This window comes from Parasteatoda tepidariorum, chromosome 11 (genome assembly GCF_982258835.1).
Source record: "Parasteatoda tepidariorum strain Cologne lab strain chromosome 11, Ptep-v5.0, whole genome shotgun sequence".
NCBI classification, from domain to species: Eukaryota; Metazoa; Arthropoda; class Arachnida; order Araneae; family Theridiidae; genus Parasteatoda; species Parasteatoda tepidariorum.
Window position 1 is genome coordinate 15,348,134 of NC_141765.1, and position 27,538 is coordinate 15,375,671.

The 27,538-nt window shown below is 27.1% G+C and overlaps 2 protein-coding genes across 8 annotated transcripts in view; one reads left to right on the forward strand and one right to left on the reverse strand.

Moving 5' to 3' along the window:
• Positions 1 to 9,823, forward strand: part of LOC107453838 (rho GTPase-activating protein 100F) — a 102,723-nt gene extending 92,900 nt beyond the window's left edge. Inside the window, exons 10-12 of the mRNA XM_016070801.4 lie at positions 3,915 to 4,075; positions 5,187 to 5,385; positions 8,770 to 9,823. Of these exons, the coding sequence (XP_015926287.1) occupies positions 3,915 to 4,075; positions 5,187 to 5,385; positions 8,770 to 8,894 (485 nt within the window). The 3' untranslated portion in view covers positions 8,895 to 9,823. The remainder of the gene's footprint in view (positions 1 to 3,914; positions 4,076 to 5,186; positions 5,386 to 8,769) is intronic.
• On the reverse strand, positions 1,551 to 27,538 carry LOC122269098 (ETS domain-containing protein Elk-4-like). Of its 7 annotated transcripts, none has more exons than XM_087155070.1 (4): positions 27,306 to 27,538; positions 24,425 to 24,614; positions 16,192 to 16,307; positions 1,551 to 6,206 (listed from the first exon to the last, which is right to left on the reverse strand). In XM_087155070.1, the coding sequence occupies exons 2-4, from the start codon at positions 24,484 to 24,486 to the stop codon at positions 6,145 to 6,147; spliced, it is 240 nt and encodes a 79-aa protein (XP_087011196.1). In that variant the 5' UTR covers positions 24,487 to 24,614; positions 27,306 to 27,538; the 3' UTR covers positions 1,551 to 6,144. The 7 variants fall into 7 exon arrangements, with proteins under 7 accessions (XP_087011196.1, XP_087011193.1, XP_087011195.1 ...); XM_087155067.1 differs by having other exon boundaries at positions 27,231 to 27,538; XM_087155069.1 differs by having other exon boundaries at positions 27,058 to 27,538.

Here is a 27,538-nt window from a genome sequence, read left to right on the forward strand (position 1 = left end):
ATAATTTTGGGGAAAAAATTCCATTGAGATTCTAAAATATCACGCGCTTCATTTCTCAAATTGGACGAAAACTCAGTATTTTACAAGTTTCAAAAGATACTTCAGAGTAGAAATTAAATATCAATAATTAAGCATTTAAATTTTCCTGCTTACACCCCATAAAAGGTTGAGTTCGTTAGAAAGGAAAGAAGCTTGTGAAAAGAAAAATATAGAAAATACACTGTTAACTCTGACGCAAAAGGGACACCGGTGTCCCTTTTAAATATTTTTTTCTGACGCTCTAATTATAAGTAAACATATATTTTTGTATTCTTTAAGGATAAAAAACAGATTAAAAGTTACTAAAGAAACCTGTTAGTTTATCGGAATTATATTTGTACTGAAATATAAAATCCAAAACAAGTAGTTAGAAAAAACTTACCAATAATTGATTTTGAAAATTAAAGTAATTTCAATGATGAATAATTGTTTCTCTTAGATCTAAACTGCAAAATTGAAAAATAATTGTTTGGAAGTGAGTCGTGTTTTGAAGATTTTACTTTTAACACAGAAAAGGACACCGGTGTATCATGCTGCATTTCATAGCCATAAATTATTAAAATGCTAAATATAACATTTTTCACTTATTCTGTCCCAAACTAATACAAAATAATGAAAAAATTTTAATAAAAATTCTGCGTCAAAAGATTAAGTAATTTGTCTTATTATTCAGTCAAATTCGAAGCCGATGTTAAATAATTCAAGTTCTAAAGATTAAATTTAAATTTTGATTAAAAAATCAATAATATTTATAAAATTGAAGCACTACTTGTTAAATTCCACACATAGCAATCATTTTTGCGTATTTATAAATTATATTTTCATAAAACTTTATTTATGGGTAATCGTAGCGTTATCTATAAAACATACAGTTGTATGGTAATAAAAATGTATGAAGTCAACTTTTTATCTGAACAACCGAACCTTTTAAAACTATAGTTTAATAAAATATTTTTCCTATCAAATATTTAACTGAAGCTCTATTTTCTATAATTTTCTTTCATAACTTTATTTGGTTCGCAAGTCTTATAATAATGAGCTTATATCTTAATTCAATATTTAAAGCAAATGCGTAAAACTTTTACAAATGCCAAGGGTTTATTTATTGTTAAATCATGCAACTAATTTATATTTTTATTCACTTGCTAATTTATTCTAATTATGCCTTAACAAAGTTGTTTTTATTTCTCTGTAGACGTCACTGTTAACTTATTCGCATTCGACAGTTATGAGATAATTTAATGCAAAATGAACACCACTGTAATATTATTCGCATTTTACAGTTGTTAGAGAGATCTGCGCTGAGCAATAACTACAAATAGATCTTAGTTCTCAATTAAGCGCGTGTAAAATACACGTACGTAACCTTGCGATATTAACAGTTGCTATAATGAAACAGCTAAATTTCTTTATTATAGGATTTTAACCAATTTCCCTCTGAATTTTTAATAGGTTTTTCTGCTCCATTCAATTTTTTGATTGTGACAATTTTTGAAAAGTTTTATTAAAAAAAAAAAAAAAAACATTTAAAAATCAAGCCGTAAGGTTAATATATAAAATGATCTACCTCAAAACGATAATTTCTCAAAATTTTTTTACTTGTAAACGCACAATGAGGAAAACATTAAAAAAGAGTTACAGTGTTATACACAGGGGTAAGTGGGATAAGAATGGATAGGCTAAAATTCGAGTGCCTGTTGAAGCTGAACTGTTCGACCTGGAAACTGTCGGATTTAATCAAGACATTCATTTTTTAATTGCATACAATATATCACTCCTAAAAAATCATAGATGTACTTTTTCTGTAAAAAAAAAATTTCTAGATAAAGTCAAATCACTCGATCTTACCCTACTAGTAACGTAAGACCCGATACACATGTTAACTCTATGAGAAAAACTGGAATTTCAGAGAAAAAATAGCATATATTTCTATTTTATATGAAAATTTAAGATCACATGCATGTAATTTTCATGTGATCAAGGCCGTACTCAAGGGGGGGGGGATGTAATGACCAAAAAGTAAGGATGGATTAAAAACTAAAGAACATAGTAAAACAAACTTGTGACTCTTCTTGACTAGTAAAGTAGTGTAATTCAGAGTTAGTCAGCAAGAAAGAACTAATTTCGACATAATTGAAGTACTCGGGATCCTATCACATAAGATATAAAAAATAGTATTCGAATGAGCATTTGTTCTTCGGTCGCATCAATTGATTAAACCACTCAAATCTAGGTCTCCAGTCTCGATCTCACATAGAGGTAGAGAAATACAAATTCCTGTAATACTGAACTACAGATATCCCGGATCTAAAAAACTAGCCTAATCCGAATACATGATGGAAATTGAATTAAATACCCGGCCGACTCTAGAGCCCTTGCAAAAATTACTTATCATCCTACCGGGTTGTTACACAGTGAAACCTCTCGGAAGCGTCCACTCAGTTCCACAGTAAAATGGTCGTTCTTTGGGGTCACCTCCCTCGTTAGCTTCAAAATGTTATCGAAGGTACACGGATTTAACAAACGATTTGAATTTTAATCAATGTCATTTTCTTGGTGCAGAAATGCTACTTATGTTAGCGTCAATAAAAATGATCCCTACTGATATAATTATGAGTAAAAATAGATTTATGAATTATTAGTAATACAAATATTTTAAATAAATTAAAAATTACGTTTTTAGTTTAAGTTAAGCAGTTAGTTTTATATCATAAAAATTAGTTAGATAAAAAAAATTGATAAGAGGTTTGTTTGTTTAAGATGCTTTGTTTTTTTCTACTTTCAGTTTCAGCTCTAAAAATAAGTTATTGATAGCATTGTCTTTAGTACACTCTGACTGCAATTAGACCACTCTTTTTTTTAGGTATTAATCGTAGATCCATTTTATGATAAAATGCAGTTTAAATTAAAGATGCAAAACAGTGTAAAATATGAACATTTTGATATATTAAGGGCCTGTCTCAGTTCCGTTCGTCGTCATACTTTAATCAATCATCAAATCGGAAATCACGTAAGAGAATGATTCTTCATACTTAATCCGTCCTTCGCTTTAACAGTAAGATGTTCTCTTTTAATAAACATAACCTCACCATAATATTGTCCTTAATCTTAAGATTTTACTATAAGGATAATTTTGATATTTTTTGGATTGACACAAGAGTAAGATGAAATAAATTTTCTCAAAGCTCGTGCTCGCAGACAACCCTTTCAAGATTCTACCAATTGGCTATAACTTAAACAACACATATTTAACTAATGTAGGTTCAATTGAGGGTACGATGTTTTACAATGTTGTAAAATGTGCATATGTTAAGATTAAGTGGAAAAAAATTTTCTCGTTAAACTCTAGAGCTGATACCATTTTATGGTGCCGTTATTTGTTGTGGAATAAGATACTGTATGGATAAGAATAAGATAAGACGCTCTGTAACCTTTGTCCTTGTTTCTTTTTTATTGAATTTTTGTCAAAAAATATATTATAAAACCCTACACACTTAGAAGAGCATATTAATAATTAAGAAAAATACAAAAACCGTAATCAAAGACTGTCATTAACTGTTTTGTACTAGAGGACCAAGCAACGTAAAATTTGGTATGAAGATAGGTTGATAAATGCAAACAAAATAACTATTTGACAGTTATAATGCACATGCATGTTCATGTGTAACAAACCATCCGAGTTTTAAGGAATTAATATACAGTTAAACTGTACGACAAAAATATTTTGAAACAAAGATTAGCATTTTCAGACAGCTAAAATCTGCATCATAAATCTCAAATTAATCACATTCGAGAACAGCAAAACCCTAAATAAAATAAATTAATATAAAATTAAAAAAAAGTTGCTTTATTTATGAAATGAATATTTCTTTTAGGTGTACTAAAAGACTACCTTAGAGAATTACCAGAACCCTTATTCACCAAAGGTTTATTCGATATGCTTGTGGATGGCTTCAGTGTCTGTCTACCTGAAGATCCTGAAGGAAATGCAAAGCTTATGTTTAGTATCCTAGATTGTCTACCCAAAGTCAATAGAGTAAGTGTTCGTCTTGGCAAATCATATTTCTGATTATATACCATATGTAATCATTCTCATTTTACTCCAGTTTTAAATTAATCTTACAAGTTTTTAATCAACAGTTTTCAAAAAAGGAAAATACATTCCTTGAAGAATCAGATTTTAAGATTAAGCAATGCCAAATTAAATTTTATTACTGAAATATATATATATTTTATTTTCAAATATTTAAAAGCAGTTAGCTGAAACTAATGTTATGCTATTATTTGAAAAGAGATTAATTCTTTGACCAAGAGATAAACTTTTAGAAAATTAGCTCAAAATTTCAGGTAGAAGATATCTTTCTGACACAGCTGATCATTAAAAGTTTCATTTTATTCAAAATTAATTTCTCTAAGATTCAGGATAAATAATAAAAATTTGATAGAGTGTACAGTGAACTAGGATAAAAAATTAACCCTAATAAATATAATGATCAGATTTTATGTACTTAGAATGCCATCTTAATCATTTCAGAGAAACATATTGAATATGATAAATAACTAGTTCCACATAATAACTAAATTAAGAAAAATATACACAAATATGTATTTTCTCTTGATAAATGTATCCTTCATTCAACAGGCTTGAGTTTTTGAAACTCAAAATATAGAATGGGATAGCAGCAAAGTGGAAAATAAAGTTCCCAATAATTCAGTCAGTTGAAAATTGGTCAATAAATATGTATTTATTATTATTTTTTTGCCCTTTTTGACAGATTTCTGTAACCGATTGGGCTAATCAAAAATTTTTGTAGCGAGTTTGAAACTTTGTTTGACTGTAAAAAAAATTAATAAACTTTAATAGATTATTTAATTTAAAAATAATAAATCAAAAAGTATATAACATTATGCATCCTCTTAAACTAAATATTTCTAAAAGGACAAGCTATTAAATAAATTGGTCAAAATATTTTTGAGAAATAGAAAATAAATATACATCTAATAGTTGTTGTTGCTTTGTTTATTTGTCTGCTAGTAAAAACTGTATGTATAGAACAATTTCTTAAACATTTCTCCAGTAGAGTAGTGTTTAGGCTATGTATGATTTCAACTGAATAAAATTATTCACATAGAGTCTGTTTTTTTAGTGTACAGTGCTGTATCTGATGGATCACTTAAAGCTAGTTACTAGCCACAGTGACCGCAACAAAATGAGCAGTCAAAGTTTGGCAATATGTTTTGGCCCTGTTGTCATGTGTCATACAGAAACTGGAGCTCCAGTAGCTGATCTGCGAAAACCAATTGAAATTTTCAAGTATCTGCTAGAAATTTGGCCTGCTAAACGAGGTATCTGACTTTTAATGGCTTATAACTCAAATATAGCATTAGATAAAACTTATCCAGAAATAATGAACATTTGTATACAATTAATGAACTCTTAAAGTAGCTTTTAAAAATTTGAAAAACTTTCATAATTTGCCATTAGTAAAAAAAAAAAGTCAGAAAGTAAGCCTAAAATTTGATACCTTGATTTTTATTTATTTACTTTTGTGGTTTAAAAGTTATATCTAAAGCTATATGCCTGATGCAAATAAGAGTTGCCTCTTTTTATCAAACCTGCTTACTCAAGGTCAGTTTCATGCAAAAATAATTTTTAATATTTTTTCATTAATGTTTATGATTTTACCTTATAATGGTTGAAACTTTTTGTATAAAAAGACATAAAAATTTACATTTTCTTTAACAGTTAAAATTGCAGTTAAATGATATAACAGTTAAATGACAAACAAATTTGAAAAAAAAATTGGAAAATATTAATTAAGAAATAAGTTTTTTTTAAAAAAAATTCTATCCATTTAAAATTTAGGCATTTGACCATTTTTAACAAAGATTCATAATCATTATCAGATGAAATATAATGAATTACTTCTGCACATTAAAATCTATAATAAGAATAAGGACAATACATTCTATAAGAGATAGTAAATAATGTTATTCTTTTTGAAAAAAATACTTTTTAAATAACTTTAAACCTTCAAAACTTTTTAAAAAATTTAACCATTTTTCAGCTACCAGTTTTTTAAATTCCCATGAAGGCTAGTCAGCTTAGGTATTTAGTATCTGAAGGGTATACAGCTGGCCCTTAGCTCTTTCAAGAGAACAACAGTCTGAAAAAGGAAAAGAAATACTTTAAATCGTAATTTTTGATCATATTAATAGATTTTATTAACAATTTCTTACTTTTTATGGTTTAAAGGGCACACATGGAAATACATACGCAATAATTAGTGCCGACATTTTAATATCAGACACAAGAATCTGCAATCTGAGAATTAAAGTCTCAATAGTTGGCCCCATTTAATGTTACTTTTACTTCTAGTATGCTGTTACACGTAAAGAATAGTGGCGGGTGATATTGCAGTTTTTAAAATCACGATATATTTTGTCAGAAAATATCGAAATTTTACAACATATCGCGATGTTTTCAAATAATATTATTTACCTGTCTTTATATTTGATAATATTTTCTTGTCCAAATGAAGGGAAATTTTTTTTTTCTAAATTACTTTCGAAAATCATAATTTTAAAGATAACAGATTAATTATTAAAGTTAAAAATATATAAAGTAAGAGAGAGAAAAAATATAGTTTTTGTAATGAGTAAAACCACACATTCTTATACATTAAATTAATACTTTTTAAGTCAATCTTGATTGCTGATCTATATCCAAAAAAACAAGATAAAAAAAATATAATTTGAAAATCTAAATATTAGTTATATTATACCCAATAATATTGAACTAAAATATATAATTTTTTACCTAATGTTTATAGCTGTTAATCGATTTAATGTTCTAAGCTAATTGTGACTGAAATTATATATAATTAGCATAATTCCAGATGGGGGACGTTAAATCCTTAAGCATATTTTAAGCAAATTGAAACAAGCTTTTCTTCAGAATAATTAACAAATAATTTGTAAATTCTAAACTTTTATAATTCTAACGATATATCCTAATTATCAATCTTTTGCAATGCAAATAAAATGACTATTTTTCTTCACTCATTGAGAAATCTTAAATATCAACTACCAAATATTGAAAATAAACATTCAATAATGTTTATGAGTATGCAACATTCTACAAAATATACATTATTGATTTTAAGTTATTTTCCTTTTATAAGTTCCTTTTTCTTAATTTTTCAGGGAGAATAACATTTAATGAGAAACTATAAAAAAACAAATAATTTTCTTTTCACAAATTATACATTCTTGTAACAAACAATAATTAATTAAAAAATAAATTAATATACTTTTGCAACTTATAAATCGAAATTTCTGACATAATCATGGCAGAAAAATGTTAATTTTTATGAGGCTTTTCTATGATCTATAAAAAAAAATTTAATGAGTAAGGTTAATTTTTCAACAAAAAAAAAATCAACATTTATTATTATTAATTTCTAAAATCCAAGATAAAACACTAAAATAGTGCCAAATAAAACAAAGCTCTGTGGCCACTGTCCTTGAAGCGCGACACACTGTAGAAAAAGGTTTTCTTTTTTCTTCCTCCACTAAGTAGACATTACTCATTGAGCCACAATATAGTATCGGTAGTTTCAAGTATTGGTATTTATGGAATGACAGTATTTTCGCCTCTCGGTATTTTAGGTGCTTATTGAGTGCTCATATTTTTCAATGTTTATTGTGGATCTATATATTCAACATACTCACGATATACGGTGATAACATATTTTTCCTGTCGAGGTTTTAAAAAATATTGATATTTCATGATATATCATCCAACTCTAGTTAGGAACTATTTGCAAAAATTATAAAATTTTTCGCATTTTTATAAAATTTGTAAATCAAAAATAATTCAATGCACAAAATATGTTTTCTGAGATAAATACCTCGAAGTAGTAAAATAATTATAGCATTTATTTATTTATTTGATTTCTTGAGAGCACAGTTTAAATGCTTTATCCAGAACTTTTTTTTTAAATAATGGCAGGCACGGAACTTTCTTCACCTTAGAAGATGCTGTAACTGTTGCTCTTTTATTGTTACCTGGTGGGCACCTGTGAACCTAAGTTATGGAGGAGAGCAACATTACCCCCGCCACACATATCCGTTCATAGGGTGGGTCACATTCACACAACAGAGGACAACACACAGAAAAACATTCATGCCGGGATTTGAACCCTCAGTCAATGCCTTCGCAATCAGGCACTCTAACCACTCGGTCACCTTTCCAGAACTTTAAACTTGTGTTCCGTAGTAAATAAGAAAACGTGCTTTTAATAATAGCAAGACCACCTGTTGCAAGATTTTTAATCAGCTATGTAAAGCAAAATATCTATCATTAATAACTTCATAAAATTGGTAATAACGTTAGTAGAATGCCTCTATGGAATTTCAAAAAAAAAAAAAATCAGAAAGCTTATAGTGTGTCAAATAATATGTTAAAATAATTTTTCAATATTTGAATTTTAAAGAAGTTGCTGTGACCAATATAAAGTTGTTAAACAATCATCACCTATAAATATTCTTAGTTCAATTATGTTTATCAAAAAACTATATTATCAAGCCTTTTCTGATGGATATATCAGAAACTTTTTGTGATTTAAATGGTTGTCTTGAAAAGATTTTTTTTCATTTTATCCAAAAAAAATTTAAAATGTGCCATTATTTTAAAAATATGTTTTAATAATAAATTATGTTTTTTAGCACCACCTCCTGGGAGTGGAAGTAGTAACTCAAGCGGCTCAAATGGAGTTAACGAGGTTCAATCAAACCGTGGAACTCAAGCAAAAAAGCCCATTCCCTGGGTAGTCCCTGAATCATCTTGCTGACGAAGAGCTCAAAACTAATTTATGATCAATCCTAGATAACAAAAATATATATATAAAAAAAAAACCTGAAAAGTTAAATTGCAAATATGTTTAAAGAACATTGAGAAGAACATAGTTTGATTCAAGTTCATGGTACAGAAGAGAACTTGAAAGCTTCCATTCAAAACATGGGAAAACCTCATTTATGTCCAGAAACTTAGTATAGAAATGCACAAACTAGAAACAAAATTATTTGGGGGATAAATCAATATTATACTTATTTTGTTTCAAAATTTTATTTACAGATTGTTACACATGCTACTGCTTTGCGTTGTTTAAGGTGCAGAATAAATATTTTTGTGACTAGCTTGTGAAAAGGAAAGGTATAAAAGCAGTAAGCCTGTGGCAAAAAATCACATTTTGAATATAAAAGTAGATTAGGTTTCGTTTACAAAAGAATCTATGCAAATAACTTTTCTTCTTGAATCCTAAACATAATGTTTTATGAAAATGTTTATTGTAATCAAAATAATACAGAATGGACAGCCTTGATGTATCTTTTTCCAGAACTGATGGAACATATCACGTGTAGAAAGTTTCACTAATCCAAAGAAAAAAAGAAAACTTATTAAATAGACTCTATGGAATGTCTCACTTAGATTGCAGACTTATATGGTGCTGACATCTTTTTTGTAAAGCTAAAAAAGATGTGCTCCATGGACTTAGTGCTCTGTTCTTCTCACGGGTAGTACTCATCAATTTTGACGGTGAAAGCTGATCGTATCATAAATTCCTTTTTAGTTCTGTCTAGCAGCAAATTTCCTGAGAGATTATGTTGGTGTTAACTTCCCTACCCTCTACTGCAATGTGCAAGAGCAGAAAACTTTGTTTTTATTGTATGAACGTAAATAAAGTATTCATATGTCCTCTATGGTGCTAGATGGAACCCATATTTGCCTGTTCTTTTCTTACTGGTTATTGCTAACTTTAAAAAAAAAACTTTTTTCAATAAGTGAATTAAGAAATTGATTTTTTAGCCATAATAACTCAAAAATGGTATTAGATAAAAAGCTGATAAATATAATCTATTTTTGAATTTACCATTTGAAAGAGAGTTAATGTAGAATTACATTAAGATTACGTAAAAAATAAGTTTAAATTTGGCTCAAATCACATGAAATAAAACAAGATAAAGTAGATAACAAAACTTCAAGTTTAAAAAAATAATAATTACAATCAAAAGCTTTGTGGAAAAAAAGTTAAATTAAAACTTTTGTAAACATCAGCTACAGCAAGATCTTTAAGGAACCTATTTTCACATTTAAAATACTCTTATTTAATGGTGTGGCAGGAAAAAATGTTCTATTCATACAGTTGAACATATGCTTTTAAACCCAAAATTTTACTCTTAACCTTTTTTGATAAGACTTTTTAGTTTACTTTGGTATCATTTGCATATTTAAAATAAATTTATGATACAAGCAAGTATCTTTAAGTTTGAATTATTATGATAAAATAACCAGATACAAAATTAGATTTATTATTTTTTGGGATGTTTTGCATCGTCTTATTGAGTAAACTAATCATTCTCAAAATATTTTTACCTCATGTTAGTTTTCATTGTAAAAATTATCCGGTTCTGCATCCATTAATTTAAGTCATGAAAGATGCTATTTTTAATAACTATACTTTAAAAAAAATTAAAAATACATGATACAAGTAAATATGTGCAAATTGACTGAAATTACCCAACACAATTTATAGCACAAATGACTTCATATAAGCAGTAAAAAAGATTATCTACACTAAAGATCTATGACATGGGTTGGTAAACTGTAACTATTTTTGCGAATTGAGATTGCCTTCGATTTGGACTTAAAGTGAGCAAACAACGTTATAGAACAATTTGCAGACTATTGGCCTACATAAAGTAAAGTAAAAATCTGAACAATGTGTAGCTTTATATAAGATCGCAGTATAGGTAGAACAAACCTAAAATAATAAGTTTAATTCAGCTTTGTAGCTTATTTATATCATGACATCATTTAAAGAATTTGCGTAAAACAAGCAAAATAGTAACAAAAACATTTAGGAGGAATATAAGGGATACAGCTGCACAGCTACCTTTTCTTTGAATTAAACTGCTTTACTTCTTAAACTTTTGCTAAACCAAATAGATTTATTGAGATTAAAATATTCTTAAAAGAAATTGTATCACCATTAAGTAAAAATAAATAGGAATAGAAAATTAATCATTCTTATTTAAAACTGAACACATGATTGTCTGAAGTCATGCTTATTTAAAATAAAAGACAATGATTTAAAAATAAAAACAAAAGATTTTATTAAAAATTCTAAGTCAATCACAGAACTTTACAATATAAAAAAATAAAGAAACTTACCAAAAAGTTTAGAAAAAAAAAAAGAATTTCTCCAAGATCCTAGTTTGAAAAGATATTTCAAAACTCGCATTTTTTAATCACAACCTTTTATTTTTGCAAAGTAAAACATAATTATTGAGTGAATTATAAAAAATATAAAAAAACAGAACAAAATATTTTAATTATTATTTAAAACATTTAAAAAAGTAAAAAAGGCCAAAATAACAAAAATTATAAATTATTTAATAATTCTCCAAACCAAACATTGGAAAATACAATTCTAAACTTTTAAGTAAAATTATTAAATTAACAATCAACTGAATTGATATTTAGAAAAATAATCTAATATTGTTTTAAAATAAGAATTGCTATTACTTTTCAATTATCATTAATAATTTTATGCATTTCCTAAAAATAGTTAATATAAACAAAAAATATTTATTTATATATAAAGAATGCAAATCTATGTTACACAACGAACTTGTAATTTAGAAAAACATTATCCCATTGGAAATAAAGCTAAGACATAAATTAAGTCACAAAACAGACATACTTCAGTCAAAACCTTTTGTCAGGGAGGTATAGAAGGAATATTACTAACAAGTTTCAACAAGGAAAAAATGGTTGAATTAATAGAAGACTGAAGACAAGTTTGAACAAGAGAATCAAGCAAAAGGAAGAATGATAAGAAACAGGTATGGTGGGGATATGAGGAGAACCTCCAGTATACAAGAAGTGGAAAATAAAAAGGTCATTAACCAATTAATTAGAATTTTTTTAAACATAGTAAAACCTCGCTACAACAATATTTTGGGAACAAAATAAATATATTGTTGTAGAGATATATATTGTTATATCGAGGGCTTACATAATTTGGGGACACAATAAGATTTTTTTTTAAATTTTAATGTTATATATGTATTAACAATGAATGTATTTATATATTATGCAAAAAATTAATTTGCAGAGTGTTAATTATGGTTAATTATTAAAAAACAATTGAAATAAATTCAGAAAATTGCAAACATACCTGAAAACAATTTTAATTGAAAATAATCTGATATTTTTGTTGGTTCATTCATTTTTTTGACTGTCAAATCAACCAATAAAGTATGCATCGAGTCCAAAACACGAAAATATTTTTGACTTGTAAATGATGCTCCACCCACCCTCTACAGAGCAAACTCTCTTTCAGGTGTTAATGTGATACTTGTGGTCATTTGTGACTCATGATCAGCTTTTAACATCAAGGAAATGAATTCAGATAGAATTCAGGTTTATATCTGTGACTTCTTAAGAGATAAGGGAGGCAATGCCAAGAATGGAAGCTCTTGGGATGGTCAGAAGTAAGTCTTCTCTTGGCAGAAAAGATGGAAAAAATGGCAAAAGATTATAAATAAGATTTTTCACATTATTTGAAAAGCAATAATAATTTTGAAAAAAAATAGTTTTACAGAGGTTTATTGCTTCAGAGAATATTGTAATATTGAGAGGAGCATGAAATTAATTCATATGCAAGTTAGTCGAGACCACAAAACACTATCGCAATAAAGGGAGTTGTTGTATTGGATATCGTAGTAGCAAGAGTTCACTGTATAAAATGCTTCCCAGATATCAATGTCAGTGATTCAAAAGCAGTGTTGAATAATTTTAAGAGAAGAAAACTTAAACCTATGATTAGAATTCCAGCTATCTGGGGAGATTGTTTAATATATAAATTTTGAAAATGTCTGTAATTTTCTTTAAATTAAAGTTTAAGGGATAGTTCAGTTTGTTCAACATACACAAGACCATACTGACAAGAAATTCCATAAATACCCTACCTATAAATATCGGCTATAGGTTTTGAGGTTAGAGAAATTCAATTTGTTTACATGGTTTTCTAACTCCAAATGAGCAACATGTGTAAATTAAAATAAAATGAATTTCGAAACATTAGAAAAGAATGTAAAGATAGAAGTGTAATTAACTAAATAATTAGAAGTTCTGCTACCACCGCACTCACTTCCCATCCCCTATTGGTAAAACCACTTTTTTGTAGCAACTTGTTTGTTAATCTGCACTTCTCTTTTTACCCTTTTTTTTAGGTTAACTTATAAAAGTCTTAGAAAAACACTCCTTGACAAATCTGATTTTCAGTGGTGAACATATAAGACAGATGGAATAAATTATAAAGATTTTGCACCATTTTATTACAATAGGATAAATTTGGTTCTTGATAATGGAGGTCAACATACAAATGTGGTCAATGTGACAGGTTTTACTATATTAAAGTTTAGAACTGCTACTAATCCAAAAAAAGATGAAAAACTGATATGAACATTTCATTTCCACCTTTCTTTCAGGAGAAGTAAACTCACTGTGGGTACCACTAATTATTAACAAGTAAAACATGTATATCATCTATATGTGCATCAACAGTGTAAATAAGTAGTGGTAATTTCAAATAGCTTACTTTTCCCAAAAAATAAGGACTGAGGAAATGTTCTTACTACCAGTTTATTTCTTTAAAAACTTTTCCAGAAAAGTAACAACCCTGTAAATTATATAATTAATCAATACACAATATGGCTAAAATTTTCTTTGATTTTGACAAAATAAAAATTGATCAATGAACAATCAGTAAAAGTTAATTTTAAATTTGAAAAACCACTGAGTTTAACAATTTGGACATTATGTATATTTCAATAAGTGAAAACAACATATGATTATGTTTTAGGAGATAACTAGCTTATAATTGTTAAAATATGTATATATTTTGGTATTAAAATATTATAAAAGAATAACAACAACAATAGAAAAGCAGTAAAGTGTTGCATTTAAAGGAAAATAATATAGCATTTTAGAAAAAATTTAAATGAAACATTTAAGATGAATTATATATATTGCACTGCTACTAGATGATATATATCAAAATAAACTTTTAATTGACATTCAATGATGACCACACAACTTTTGCAATACAAGAACAAGCTTATTGTTTCAGTAATAAAATAAAAAATGCAAAAAGAAGGAGAGCTCAAACTTGTAACTAACATGAAATCAAAACCATTGTATCACTCTTTAAAAATGTTATATTAAACTTCAATTAAGAAAAATATGAGAGATTTAAAGTAATAATATCATAGTTAAAATATCTAGTATTTAAATGCACATGGCACTAATAATATTTAATTTTCATACATATCTTCATCAATTTACTTGAATTTTTAGAAGGCAAAGGGGAGTTGATGTGAACAGCTGTGCTATTTCCGATATTCATTGCTCAAAATTTCTCCAAACATTTTTGTGGGTATGTAAAACTGTATTACAATTTTATCATGACATGCTTGATTGTTTAGAAAAAAAATTAAAAAAAAAAGCAAGGTTTCTATTTTTTAAAGAATAACTCTTTATTAAAGAGAGTGAGAAAAGAACAAAAAGTCTGAAAATACTCATCAACTCAACCATGAAAAAATAAATAAATAATGTGAAAATAATTGCACAAAAAGAAAACATTTAAATTATTTACATCCTTACTTAAAAGTTTTTTTTAACTACATATGTACATTGACAGTCCAACAAATTGTTAAGCTTTATATATAAATTATGATTATTAAAGAGAATGAAATAATAAAAATATAAAACAACAAAATAATGTAGAAATATTAAGACAAAAGTAGACATTTAACACAGCATTTTTTTTTTCACTATTTTCTCTCTGGAAAATTTCATTGCACTTTTTAATATTTGTATACAAATGCTGTAATCGACAAATAAGTTCAGAAAGTTGGAAATTCTGCCAAAAATTGGAAGAATTTCATGTGTGTATAAAAAAAAAATTTGTAAGAAATTTCAAGAAAAAACTGAACATAATATTACTGAAACTTCATTAGTAATACATATGCCGTTATATTTTCAATCAAATATGTTAAAAAATAAAGATGTAGCTATTTTTGTGTGAGCATAAAAATGCCATCAAATGTTTGTCAAAGCATATTTCACCCATTTAATTAATATTTTCATATTTTATAAATGTTTAGCAAAAGCATGTGTTTGAAAAAACAATTCCAAAAGAAATTTTGCTGCAACTACTACTGATGAATACTAAAAAAATAGGAACTTTAACTATTCTACCAAATTTATAAATATAATAATAAATATTAATAAATATAAATAAACTAAATATTGAAGAAATCAAAGACAGAAACAGTTCATTTTGGAAACAGTTGAAACTATTAAGGTCAGGGATGATACAAGCACCCAATAGTAAGGAAGGACAAAAATGTTTTTAAAAAAAATCATTAGAAATTACTGCTTAATTTTACTAGATTTAAAGGGCAATGGAGATGAGTGTTCACAGTCTGACAAAGGATACTCTAAAGATATAAATTCTGTTTCCTCAATAATGTTTGGGGCCTCAATAATAATCTATTAAAAAAATTATCACAATCAAAAATATCATTCACCGGGCATTTAAGTCAATTCAGTAGTTGAAAATTAATGATAAAAAAAGATTTTATTGTTTCAGTAACTTGTTCGACTCTAAAAATAAGGAAAGACAGTTCATCATTAAAATGTTAAATAATATAATTCTTTCAAAACCATATTTTTGGGCCAATTTCATTACTTTCTTGTGTTTCACAACAAGCATTGAAATTCTCTTTTTTTTATTATTATTTTTCTTTTAAATAATTTGAATATCCATTAAATTTCTACATATACTGATTTATTTAGGCTTTGTAAGTTATAATTCCCAATATAATAAAATATAATAATGTGTATATGCAAGATATAATAATAATATCTTGCATACACATAAGGTACTTTGAGCAAATACTAAGTTAACCGAGCAGTTAAGCATGAAATATATTTGGATTTTTATTACTCTTTCTAATTAATAGCTGGATGGTTACACAATGTTTGATTGTAAAGAAAATACAGTCGTCAGTGCTTACTTTCTTTTTCAATCTTACTAATGTTAACAGGAAAGTTATTTTGCAATGATGGAAGAAATTGATACACTAATTGTTGACCTTGAACTTTTGCTATTATACCTTGCCGATAATAATACCTGCAAAATTCCTATTTAATTACTACAAATTGAAAGGTAAGATACTTAAAAAATATAACATAACATATGAGTTTTATCAACAACATATATCTAATTAAATATTCAACATGAAATTTTAAGACAAATATTATTCAAAATTAATATATTTAAATACTGAACAAAACACAGTTCAATTTTAAAGAAGGTGAAATAAAGCAGTTTTTACAGATTTTGTAATATTTTTACTTATTAATTCAAATAATAACATGTAACACACATAGAATAAAATATAAGTATGATATGAATAGCCGTTGTAAGTTGTAGTGTGTTAAATAAAATAAGAAAAAATTAATTAATAAAAAATTTGCAACGTTCTACTTCAAACAGTGGCTCAACAATAGGGGCCCTTAAAAGGGTACATGAATCTCAGGCAATAATCAATTGACTCTTTTGAAAAAAAAGTAGCTGTTTATTTTTTTTTACCATATGATGAACAGAAATATGTAACAAAAAAATACCGCATAACCTTGAATATCTGGATATTTTGGAAGGTCTGAATTACTGAAAATTCAGCATTTTAGATTTTCTAATTTTAAGCTCCCAGAGTTGAAGTTACAGGCCCAAAAGTATAAAAAAAGAATTTGGTTTTTGTTCATTCTTTTAACAGAAAGTCTACAATTTTCCACATGATCTTGACAACCTTGATATTTCAATACTATATAACTACAAACAAATTTTGAGTCGCTATAGAGAAATTTTTTAATACTCTCCAATCCAGAATTTAGAAATTTACGTAGTCTTCAGAGATGCCAACTTACTCCGGACAGCAAATAAGTATTTTAAAGTGGTAGTTTATCAATTGTTATTGTTGGTTTAATAAATTTAATTTAGAAGATTTTTATCCACCACTATTTCTAAATAATTTGTAGGCTTATATAATTCACCACTTTTTATAGTTTTGTCATGCTATAACTCTTAAAAAGCACGCGAAAATAGTCATATATTTGCAAAATTTACTTTGTAGTTATTTACCGTTTTTTTTAATTATATTGGTGTGTCCGGAGCAGTTGGCATGTCAGAGTCTTGTCGTTTGGTTTTTCGGCAGCTATGATGATGCATTTCTTTATGGTACTTAAATCTTTCTATTTTTAATATTATATTATTGTTGCACATGATTTCAAATCACTAATGGGATTAACTTTTTGACTTGCAATTTGTGATGATTTACTATTGTTTTTTCGGCAATTATTGCTTAGATTTCACATAGTTTTTAAAATTGATTTTTTTACATAATTATATTAGAACTCACAAATTAGAATAAATGCAATCAGAATCAGATACCTAATCAGAACTTTTACATAACCCAGGTATGTTGAACATTGGAATTTTTTAGCGAGGAGAAATATGCTGTAACATTTCAAAAATCAAGCTTTTTATAAAATATTAAATTTTTTAAACCGTCTCAGTATTATAATTTACTACACCAATACAATGATTCCTTTTAAATTGCGTGAAAGCACATAGTGTGAATAGGAATTCCTATGTATTGATGAAAAGAAATTATTTAATCACATAATTCGTGTGAAACAATTCAAAAGCATGGAAAAAGCAATAGTTTCAAAGAATATCACCCTAACTGTTCAATAGTGATCTTACATAATCAAAGTCTACTACAATGGTTCCCAAATAGAGGGGACATCCCCATTAGATAAGAATTTCATATTTTCAAGAATGGAATGAGTTTAGTCTGATTACACTTGATTTTTGCAGCAACACACAAAATAAATTTAGGGTATGATTTTCTGAACTCTGATATGAATTTAAAATTAAATCTAATCCATCTAGTTAGTCTGTTGAAAAAGTTCCAGAAGTAAAGTTTGATAAATTTCTTGCACTGAAAAATAATCCCCCAGCAGTAGACACATTCAAAGAGAAATCAGTCACTAAAAGTTGGTCAAAAAGCTATCAAAACATTGTTTCCACTTTTATTGACTTATCTTTGTGCACCAGGCTGCTTGATTATATTACAAATAAAAATGACTTAAAGAAATAGATTAATAGTGAAACCTTAAGTGCTAATCCCTGCATTGTCCGATATAAGGATTAGAAAACAAAAAAGTTACAGGCATCCTACTAAACAAAAATAGGCTAATAACACATTGGTTCGTTATACTAATAATATTTTCTAATAATTGAATTGTTATTTTTCATACTTAAATTATTTTTTTGTTAACATAAAAACAAAACTATGGAAACATTGGTATATCAAAACAGGGTTATCAAATTTTTAAAAGGAGTTATGAAATAATCAAAATCTGAAGGAATGTAATAAATATGTTTTCAGATTTAGAACAGGAAAATGAGTTTATAGTAATAGTGAAAAGGTGAGAATGAATCAAAATAGAACACTGGTCTATTGTATGCATTAATCCTTATTTCTTGTTTTAGCACACTGTTTTTTTAAACTTTGAAGCACTTCTTAAAAAAAGTTTAAATGGGTGTATTATTAACAAAATAGTAAAAATTTACGTAAAAAAAACTTTTTAAGTAAGCATTGAATTTTTTTAAAAAAAATATTCAAATGCAACATTTTAACTGGGAATTGCGTCTAATCTTCAAGGAACCCTTAAAAAGTGAATAACAGACATTAAAATAGAAAAATACAAAATTCTTTAAATCCAAAATACATTTACCTTTGATTTCAAAAAAATTTTAATGTCTACAATCAATGTTTAGTTGTTAATTATGACCATTTGCTTTTAGAGTAAAATACTTTTGCATTGCTTCCATTTTAACTTGTTGCAGTATAGGAATGTTTCAGATGGGAATTAGGTGAGAAGACATTGCTATCTATTCAAAAACTTGAATATTTTAAATGACAGTCAGTATTTTGTTGATTTAGCAGTGTACCTTATATTTCTGCAAACTTATGATCTATATTGGAAACTGAGGGTAATGAGAAAAATTTGTAATATTTTAATATACTTTAAGCTCTTCTTTGTTTCTTGTCAAGCACGTAGGTATAACTTTTCCATGGGGCTGTTCAGAAATTCAAAATTATTAAATTGAAGTAAGGTTAAATTTAAAATTGTGGTCTAATACTAATGCTCTCTCGACATATTTTAAATATACATTGGTTGCCCTTGAATATTTAAAATTTAGTAGTGCATTAATAAATTTAAAACTAAACTTCAACCTTACAGCCCAGTAATGTTAGACTTTTTCGTTATAGAAAAATAATAACTAAGCTTTTTTTCCATAGAAAGCTTTGTTATATAATTATAAATGATACTCAAAAAACTCCCCAACTTTCCTCTGTACACTTTTCCTTTTTAATGGGCGAATAAAATATTTTCTTGACACGCAGGTGAGGCATATTTTCTAACATATGTTTTTCCACTGAATTGCATGAGACCAGACCAATCCTGAGACAATTGAAATAATAGTTTAGAAGTTATAAGGATTTCATGTATATAAAGCACAAATTTGTACTTATACCTATTTACGCACCTGATCTTGCTATTTAAGCAAGACATTGTTTCTTATGTATTCAATTGCTATGTATTACATTATTACTATGTACACTTTTACAGAAATGAGACTATGCACGAGTTAATAGAACAAGAACTTCAAAAGGTGCAAGAGTTTTTATGAATAAGCAGTACTTCTTTTAACATGACTTATGCATACAATTTAAATTAATATCAAATAATTATCTGAACATGTAATGTAAATTTTCCAATGTTATTTACCACGCTAAATTATATAAGATCAATTACAAGACGATCAGATATATAGTTTAAAAGTTTTAAGCACTTTATGTACAAAAAAATAAAATTTTGTACTTGCACTTATTTACATATCTTACATAGCTATACAGACAAGTGAGGTATTGCTTCCTATGCATTTTTTTTTGTTCAATCGAATAAGACCAAAAAAGAATCAAAAAGGCATATATTTCAAAAGTTAAAAGGATTTTTTTATGCATACAAAATGTATTACCTTTGAATGGCACTTATTATGAAGAAAATCTCGTAACTACAAAACAACTTATTTAAATTCGAATTATATCTCATTCAATTTTGTAAAAAAATTTCATCGGAAAATGTACCTTACATGTTAATATAGTCCCTAGATAGCAAAGTAAAAAGTGTGAACCATGACAAATATAGCTCTTTTTATGCATAAAACGACTTGCAACTCTTAAACTATTCGTCTCATTGACTCATGTACAGTCTCATTAGATCCAACTTAAAATAATACAAAAGTAACTTTAGTCTGAAATTTGTATTTTAATAAAGCAAGCAGGCTTTTATTAATTTTTTATTATTGAACTGAATTGACTATGGAAGCCAGTGTGTGTTCTAATCATTCCTTGGATGCCTTCTTGAAAAATTTCACAGTCAAAAATTTTGCTTTTGTAAGTCCTTTGACACGAATTAAGCATGAGATTTATTTTATGCTTTATTGTCCCCTCCAAAAAAAAAAGAATTTATGTTTACTTTGAGCCAATTCAACGACGATATCCTTTTAACAATAATTCGCCTCCTCCCCGTGGATATTAATGGAATCTATTTCTAACAATACTAACTTCACAGAGTATTTTGTATTGAATCATGGTAAAGTTTCTATCCCGAGCTATTTACAACTTCTTCAATCTTAAAAAACACTTTTGAATCGATAAAAAATGTTCAAACACGATTCTAAAGAAGATGACATGTGGGTTTTTTAAGGGACAGCCTCCAGACATGGACACGCACCTAGATTAAGAAAATCCCTGTAAAATATCATTGATATTTTTACTTATGTACAAAGAAACTGAAGTAGGAACAAAATATGAGATAAAAACAATAATTTTATTTAACGCCAATCTTCCTAATTCACTTGATTACTTTACGATAAAGTAAGGTATATTGATTTTAAAGCTGCATGAATAATAAAAGAGTATTATTTAAAATAAGTATGAAAGTGAATAAAAAATTTTTCTAATAGTCCACACTTTTAATAAAAATTTGTATGAAAAATGCTTTTTTAATTTTGTTAGCAATTACAATTACTAAATTATAGTTGTGTGAGATATAAAAACAAATGTTGAGAACTAAATTATTGTGTTAAGAAAACAATAAAAGTTAAAGATAAAATATAGTAAAAGAACATTTTAATGATGTTATTTCAAACGCCATCTACTGAAGCACTTTTGTCCATCGTAGGGTTTACCTTTTTCAGATAGTTATGTGTCCCACGAGCAATTAACATTAGCTACTTTCTTCTTTTTATTTCGCTTGATTTCTCCATTATTTTAATACTGGACATAGTTTATAACTCCTTTTGATTGCTTTTCTTTGAATACGTAATGAAAGTTGCATTTAGAGCAGTATAGACACTTTCATCTCTAGTGATATTCTTTACATTTAGCAAAAGCATGATTGCTGTAATCTAGACATCAATGTATGAAAATTTTACAAGAATTTTAAAGAGGATGAATATATTGTAGGTTTCAGATTTGCATATTTCTTTCTCTCTCTTCATAATTTACAGATTTAATTCGTCTGAAGAACATAATTTTCAGAAAGAGTAATACTGATAATAATACTGTTTTAAATTTGAAAAATTGGATTTTTTATAAAACAACTTTTGCTTCTTTATAAGTTTCCAATATAAATTAAAAATAGATGTTATATAAAAGGTGCTTATTTTAAGCACTGTTTTTCAATATCTTACATCTCTTTTTTTTTCTTCCTTTCGTCTACTTTTCTTAATATGACTATATTAGAAATAAGAAAAAATAATCAATTGTGACTAATTAAATCTTTCTTTACAATCAATCTTCAGTTCAAAATCCGATATTCAAGTTCAAATTTAAAATGCTTAAAATGCAGGAATGTATTTATATATAAAAAAAAAAAAAAAAAAAAAAAAACACTTCACTTCTAAGCTTTATCCTAATCTTAAATTTCATTGCAACTCAATTTCAATGACCATAAAACTGACTTTAAAATAACTTATTTCCTTTAATTTATTAACTTCCTTCTTACTTTTTTAAATAACTCAAATGGTTTTATTTCATATATATTATGTAAAAGTATTTAAATTGGAGCAGATTTTCAGTTGTCAACCTGAAACTAATTGTTGTATATTTATGACTTAATTGATCGAAAACAAATTTGTTTCATTTTCTTAATCATATGTTTAGAGTTACTGCTTTTATAAAATTTAAGTACCTTTTATTAATAATAGTTATTTTCGAATAAATATAACAGTGTAACGATTATAAAAACCAAAGTTAGAACTAATTTCTAAAATAAATTGGCATTTGAAAAATCCAATCCAATTTTATCCGTTACATACACTACTTAATTTAATAAGTTATAAACTATTTTCATAACTAGTGTCATGATTTAAATGTAGGTATGGAAATTATTAATAAAAATTTAATAAAATGTTAATGAAAGGTTATGAAGAAAAAAAAAGAAATATTCCACTAAATTAAAATAAAAATATATTTAATAAATATACGATAAGTTCTGAAGACAGCCATAAAGATTGAACAAAACTTGAGCACATCTTAGTAAACATTGCATGACTAAATGTCAAGAAAGAGTTCGATTTGAGAGTCACCCCCTTTTTAAACTTACCTATTAGTTAGAACCACACTTGTAGCATCCTCCATCCACTGTTTACAGCTTTTTTCAATCCCAAAAATGCTCCCACAAAATTCTAGGAAATATTCCCTATGAAGCATTTATAACCACATTCAAACAAACAAGTTATCTTCTCTTACAACCTACACCCATAAATATCAAGATATGAATAGATAAGCAGGGTAATTTGAAGCTGTGGACATTTTTCCATACTGAAGAATGGGTACAAGGAGGGGTGAATTGGTTTTGTCATGTGGTAAAATGAATTTTAAGATGGCATTTTCTAACTAATAAAAACTTTAAAGGAGGCAGAAATTTTTTTAAAAAATATTTTTTTTTAAAAAATGAGTAAATTGAGAAAATGTTAAAAATTGCCTTTTTTACAATGGGGGTTGAACCCCCTAAACCCCTCCCTTACCTTCGTCCTTGTTTCTTGTACAGAGGCAAGATAAGATTTTTCCAATCAAAGAAAGCTCATCCCAAACTGTCCTCTGACGTTCTTGCAACTAAATAGAGTTATTTGCTGACTTTTGTAGGTGCTTTTTAAAGCTTTATTTGATTATATGGATAATTTATATAAAATTTTTACATTGCTTGAAACCACAATATTTTTCAGTAGCTAAATTGAAAACCATTGAAAAAGAACTGGGAACTTAAATTAACTAACACCAGAGTATTATAGCATAAATACTGAATAATTAAAATTAAAAAAATTACCCACACTATTGTGAAATCGAAATGTTTGAGACGTATGAATGCAAAAAACGTAATTAGAGAGACTATGTATTTTGTTTCATATAAAAAAAAATAGATTTAAAAATCTAATTTTGAAAACATTTAAAATCAATTTATTGAAATAAAATTTTTCAAAAAGTATGCTTAATAAAGGAAATATAGGTAGTAAATAAACTCTGCGCATTCTAATGCTTAAGTATAGGAATTAGTTACTTGTGTGCCTCTTTCTTACCGCTTGCTTTCTCAGTGTGTGTGGCCTGCCTAAGAAATGAAATTAAGAACATGTTCAAGAGATACATTTGAAGGATACTTTGAAAATCACAACTGAAATTAATTTACAACATATATTTATTCCTTCATTAAACAGAAACAATGTTAAACTACACATTTAGTTTGAAATGCTAATGTACCTGTACTATGCTTAGTGTCTCAGAATCAATCAGCAAATTTATACTGAGTTTTTTGTTTACGTAAAAACACTAGTGAAGGTATTAAGTCAAAACCTTTGCTCATCCCAATCTCCCGATCATTATATCACAATTATTATCTGTGTGAAAATAAGTACAACTCAAACACCACTTTTGTAGTTATTGCGGATGATGGAAAGAAAAAACCATTCCTCAAAGAATGCAGCAGAGTAGAAAACAAATAAATTCCATACATACTATAAAATAATGTGATATAAACATTGAAAAAAATAGGTATTATTTAAAAACCACTTATGGAATATTCAATATGAATACATGGAAATATATATCTTACCTAAGTGCTCTTGACATATTATCATAAGTCATATATGGATTATTTTTATGAAGACCCCACATTTTTGAGACAGCTTTTGAATCTACAATTTTAAACTTGCCTTCTTCTTTATGGACCCATTTAATTAAGTGAGGATACTTTTCATCTTTTAACAGTAGTGATAAAAATTCCCATAAATATGTAATATTTCCTAAAAAGAAATCTTAATCAATATTTCAAAATTATTGACAAAGGTAATTAAAACAGTCAGTAAGATCGAAATATATATACATATATATCTAAAGATAATGAATGCAATTACTAATAAGTACAAAACTAAAAGTAAAATAGCTCTAAAAATAAAAAACATAAACAAAATAATTTAAATATATTAAGCAGTAATATAAATTAGTTAAAACAAACAATAACAAAAAAAATAATAATTTTGAAATACCCTATTTTCTCAAATAGGGTACTTACCAGTTATAAAATTAAACAGTTTCTTTAAATTTAGGTCATACCTTAGCAATAAATAAAGCATAAAATACAGACAGCCTAGACAGATATAAAAAATATTGGGTTTGCAACTAAGCTTCCACATGTTAATTTGCAGATCATTAAAATCAAATGTCAAGTTAAGAAATATGAGCATTTTTGATACTTCCTTCTTCAAGCTTTTAATCAAGATTTGAAGGCCACAAAAGTCGATTTGACACTTATTCTGTGTATGGAGAGATGTGATATGGTGATAGCTTAAAGAACAGCTTGTGATTTGTATGCAAAGTTGAAAAAGAAAAATTGTGACCTTAAAGATGCACCTTGTTCTTATTTTATAGTTAAATTCCAGGAAGTGCAATTAAACCAACTTTTGCAGAAAAATTTGTATCAAACGTCAAGTGAAACTGCCAGATAAAATGCTTAAATTTTAACTCCTTTAAAGTTGCTAAAAACCCCTGAATTTCAAACATTTAAAAAAAATGGTAGAAACTTAGTTGTTCACCTAATACATGAATAATAAAATTTAAAACACATTTTAATAACATCTTACTTTACATAAAAATGATACTTTACAAATCACACAAAAGTAATAAACATAATTCTAAAAATTAGGTTTTAATAAGAAAACTAAATTACTTTAAAAAATTGCTACAAAATTTTCAATCCAAAATATGAAATCTATAATTTGAAGATAATAAAACATAAAAAGACTATAAATGTAAGATCATAAAAATACAATTCTGATATAATAGCCACCTAATAAAACCTTTTTACTTCAATATTTGAAAAGGTATTTCAACATTATAGAAGCATGTTTCAGTTTAATATCAAGGAGAAAAAAAATTGTGTAAAGTTTTTAAACATTTAAAGACTTCATAAATGTATTTCTCAATTCATAAACTAATATAATAATTTACTTGAAAAAGTCTGAACATTTTCAGATAATTGTTTTCCCAGTTGATCAAATTTTATTTACTTGATTTCTGAGGAATGAATAACTTACTTTTATTTTACGAAAGAATATTTTATGAAGCCATTAATCTTAAAAACCTGAAAAGATATACTTAAAAAAAAGGGGGGAAATTTCTGTGTCCCGATTTACGTCAAAATAATTGCCAAATCCTTGTGACTTCTAGGCAATGTTTTGCAAGAAACTAAAAACAGAAAAACATCACAGAAGAAGACCAACTTGAAGGGTATAACTTGCAGTCAGTTTGAAGCAAACCTCTACAGATTTTTTATCTTAAATTTACAAGTTCAAAATACTTTTGGTGCTTTGCCCTTTATGCTTGGTTTGACAGATCAAAATACCACATTATCCCAAAAAAATCTTCAGTAGCTTTACTGTAAAATCTATTTCTATAAGGGTACCTATTTATGTCAACTGAAATCGCCAAGTGTTATTGCTCAGTTGCTGTAAATACAGTGGCTTGCTTAAAAATGACTACAAGTTTTCTTACAAATTTGCCCTACGCTCTGAAGTTTTTTGTTAGTTTCTACTGTGCCCCAAAAACTTATCGATTATATTAGCACAGACATCCATACAAAAATCTCCTATTATTTAAACCTTTGAAAACACAATTAAATTATTTTCAAATTGCTTGCCTCTTCAAGGGATGGTGCTCACCCCTACTTTACGCAGCAAAATGAACAAAACATTTCTCACACTATTTAAAAATTCACTGAATAAGCATACCAAAAGTAATAGTAACGGACTACTCATTTCTCTATAAGCAAATTTTAAAACAATTTACATCTTTATTGAAATCTCTCTTATTTCTTTTAATAAAACTCCATGATTTTTGTAATTTTAAAATGTTCATTGTTTCTAACATTTTATTTAATAAGCTCTTTTAACCTTCTATATGTGAGTCTTTTTTTTTTCTGTAAGTAAGGGAGATTTCAGTATCGTGATCCGTGGCAGAATTCTGCCAAGTCTTGGCAACTTCGGGCAGTGGCCCGCGAGAAACTGAAAAACATCACAGAAAGGGATCAATTCGAAATTTATGACTCATAGCCACCCCCGGGTAAACAATAACTTCTTTTTTTTTAAATTTGCAAGTACAAAATCTATTTGGCACATTGGCGATTGTAGTTAGCGCCACAGATCATGATACGGAAATATCCCCCAGTTGTATAAGATTATTTTAAATTACGTATTTAAAGGATTTCATATGCACTTCCTGTTTTCATGAAAAAAAGTTAATACAAAATTTATGGGCAACATATGTAAGAAAGAAATCTCGTTTTCTTAAATATGCGAAAAAAACTTAAGAAGAGGTTTTAAACTATTCCAAAAAGGTGATATTCAATCTTTAGCAAATTTTACATAAAAGAAAAACTTCAACTCAGATTAACAACTTCTTCCTAACACTTAGGAATAATTCAACAAAAATAATTGAACTTCATATCAATTTTTTGTCCTCAAATCAAAAAATAATTATAGCTTTAGTGGCTATATAAACATTATTTGTTGGTAAATTAAATGCCAACAAACAAGCGAAATATTAAATTTGATGATGCAAGAATTTGCGGTATTAACATGCATAACAATATGAAGTTAGTAGTTCGAAAAGATAGTTCGTGTCGGGGTCGTGTTGCTAAAGGTTAACACATTTCAAAGTTTAATGCGACAGT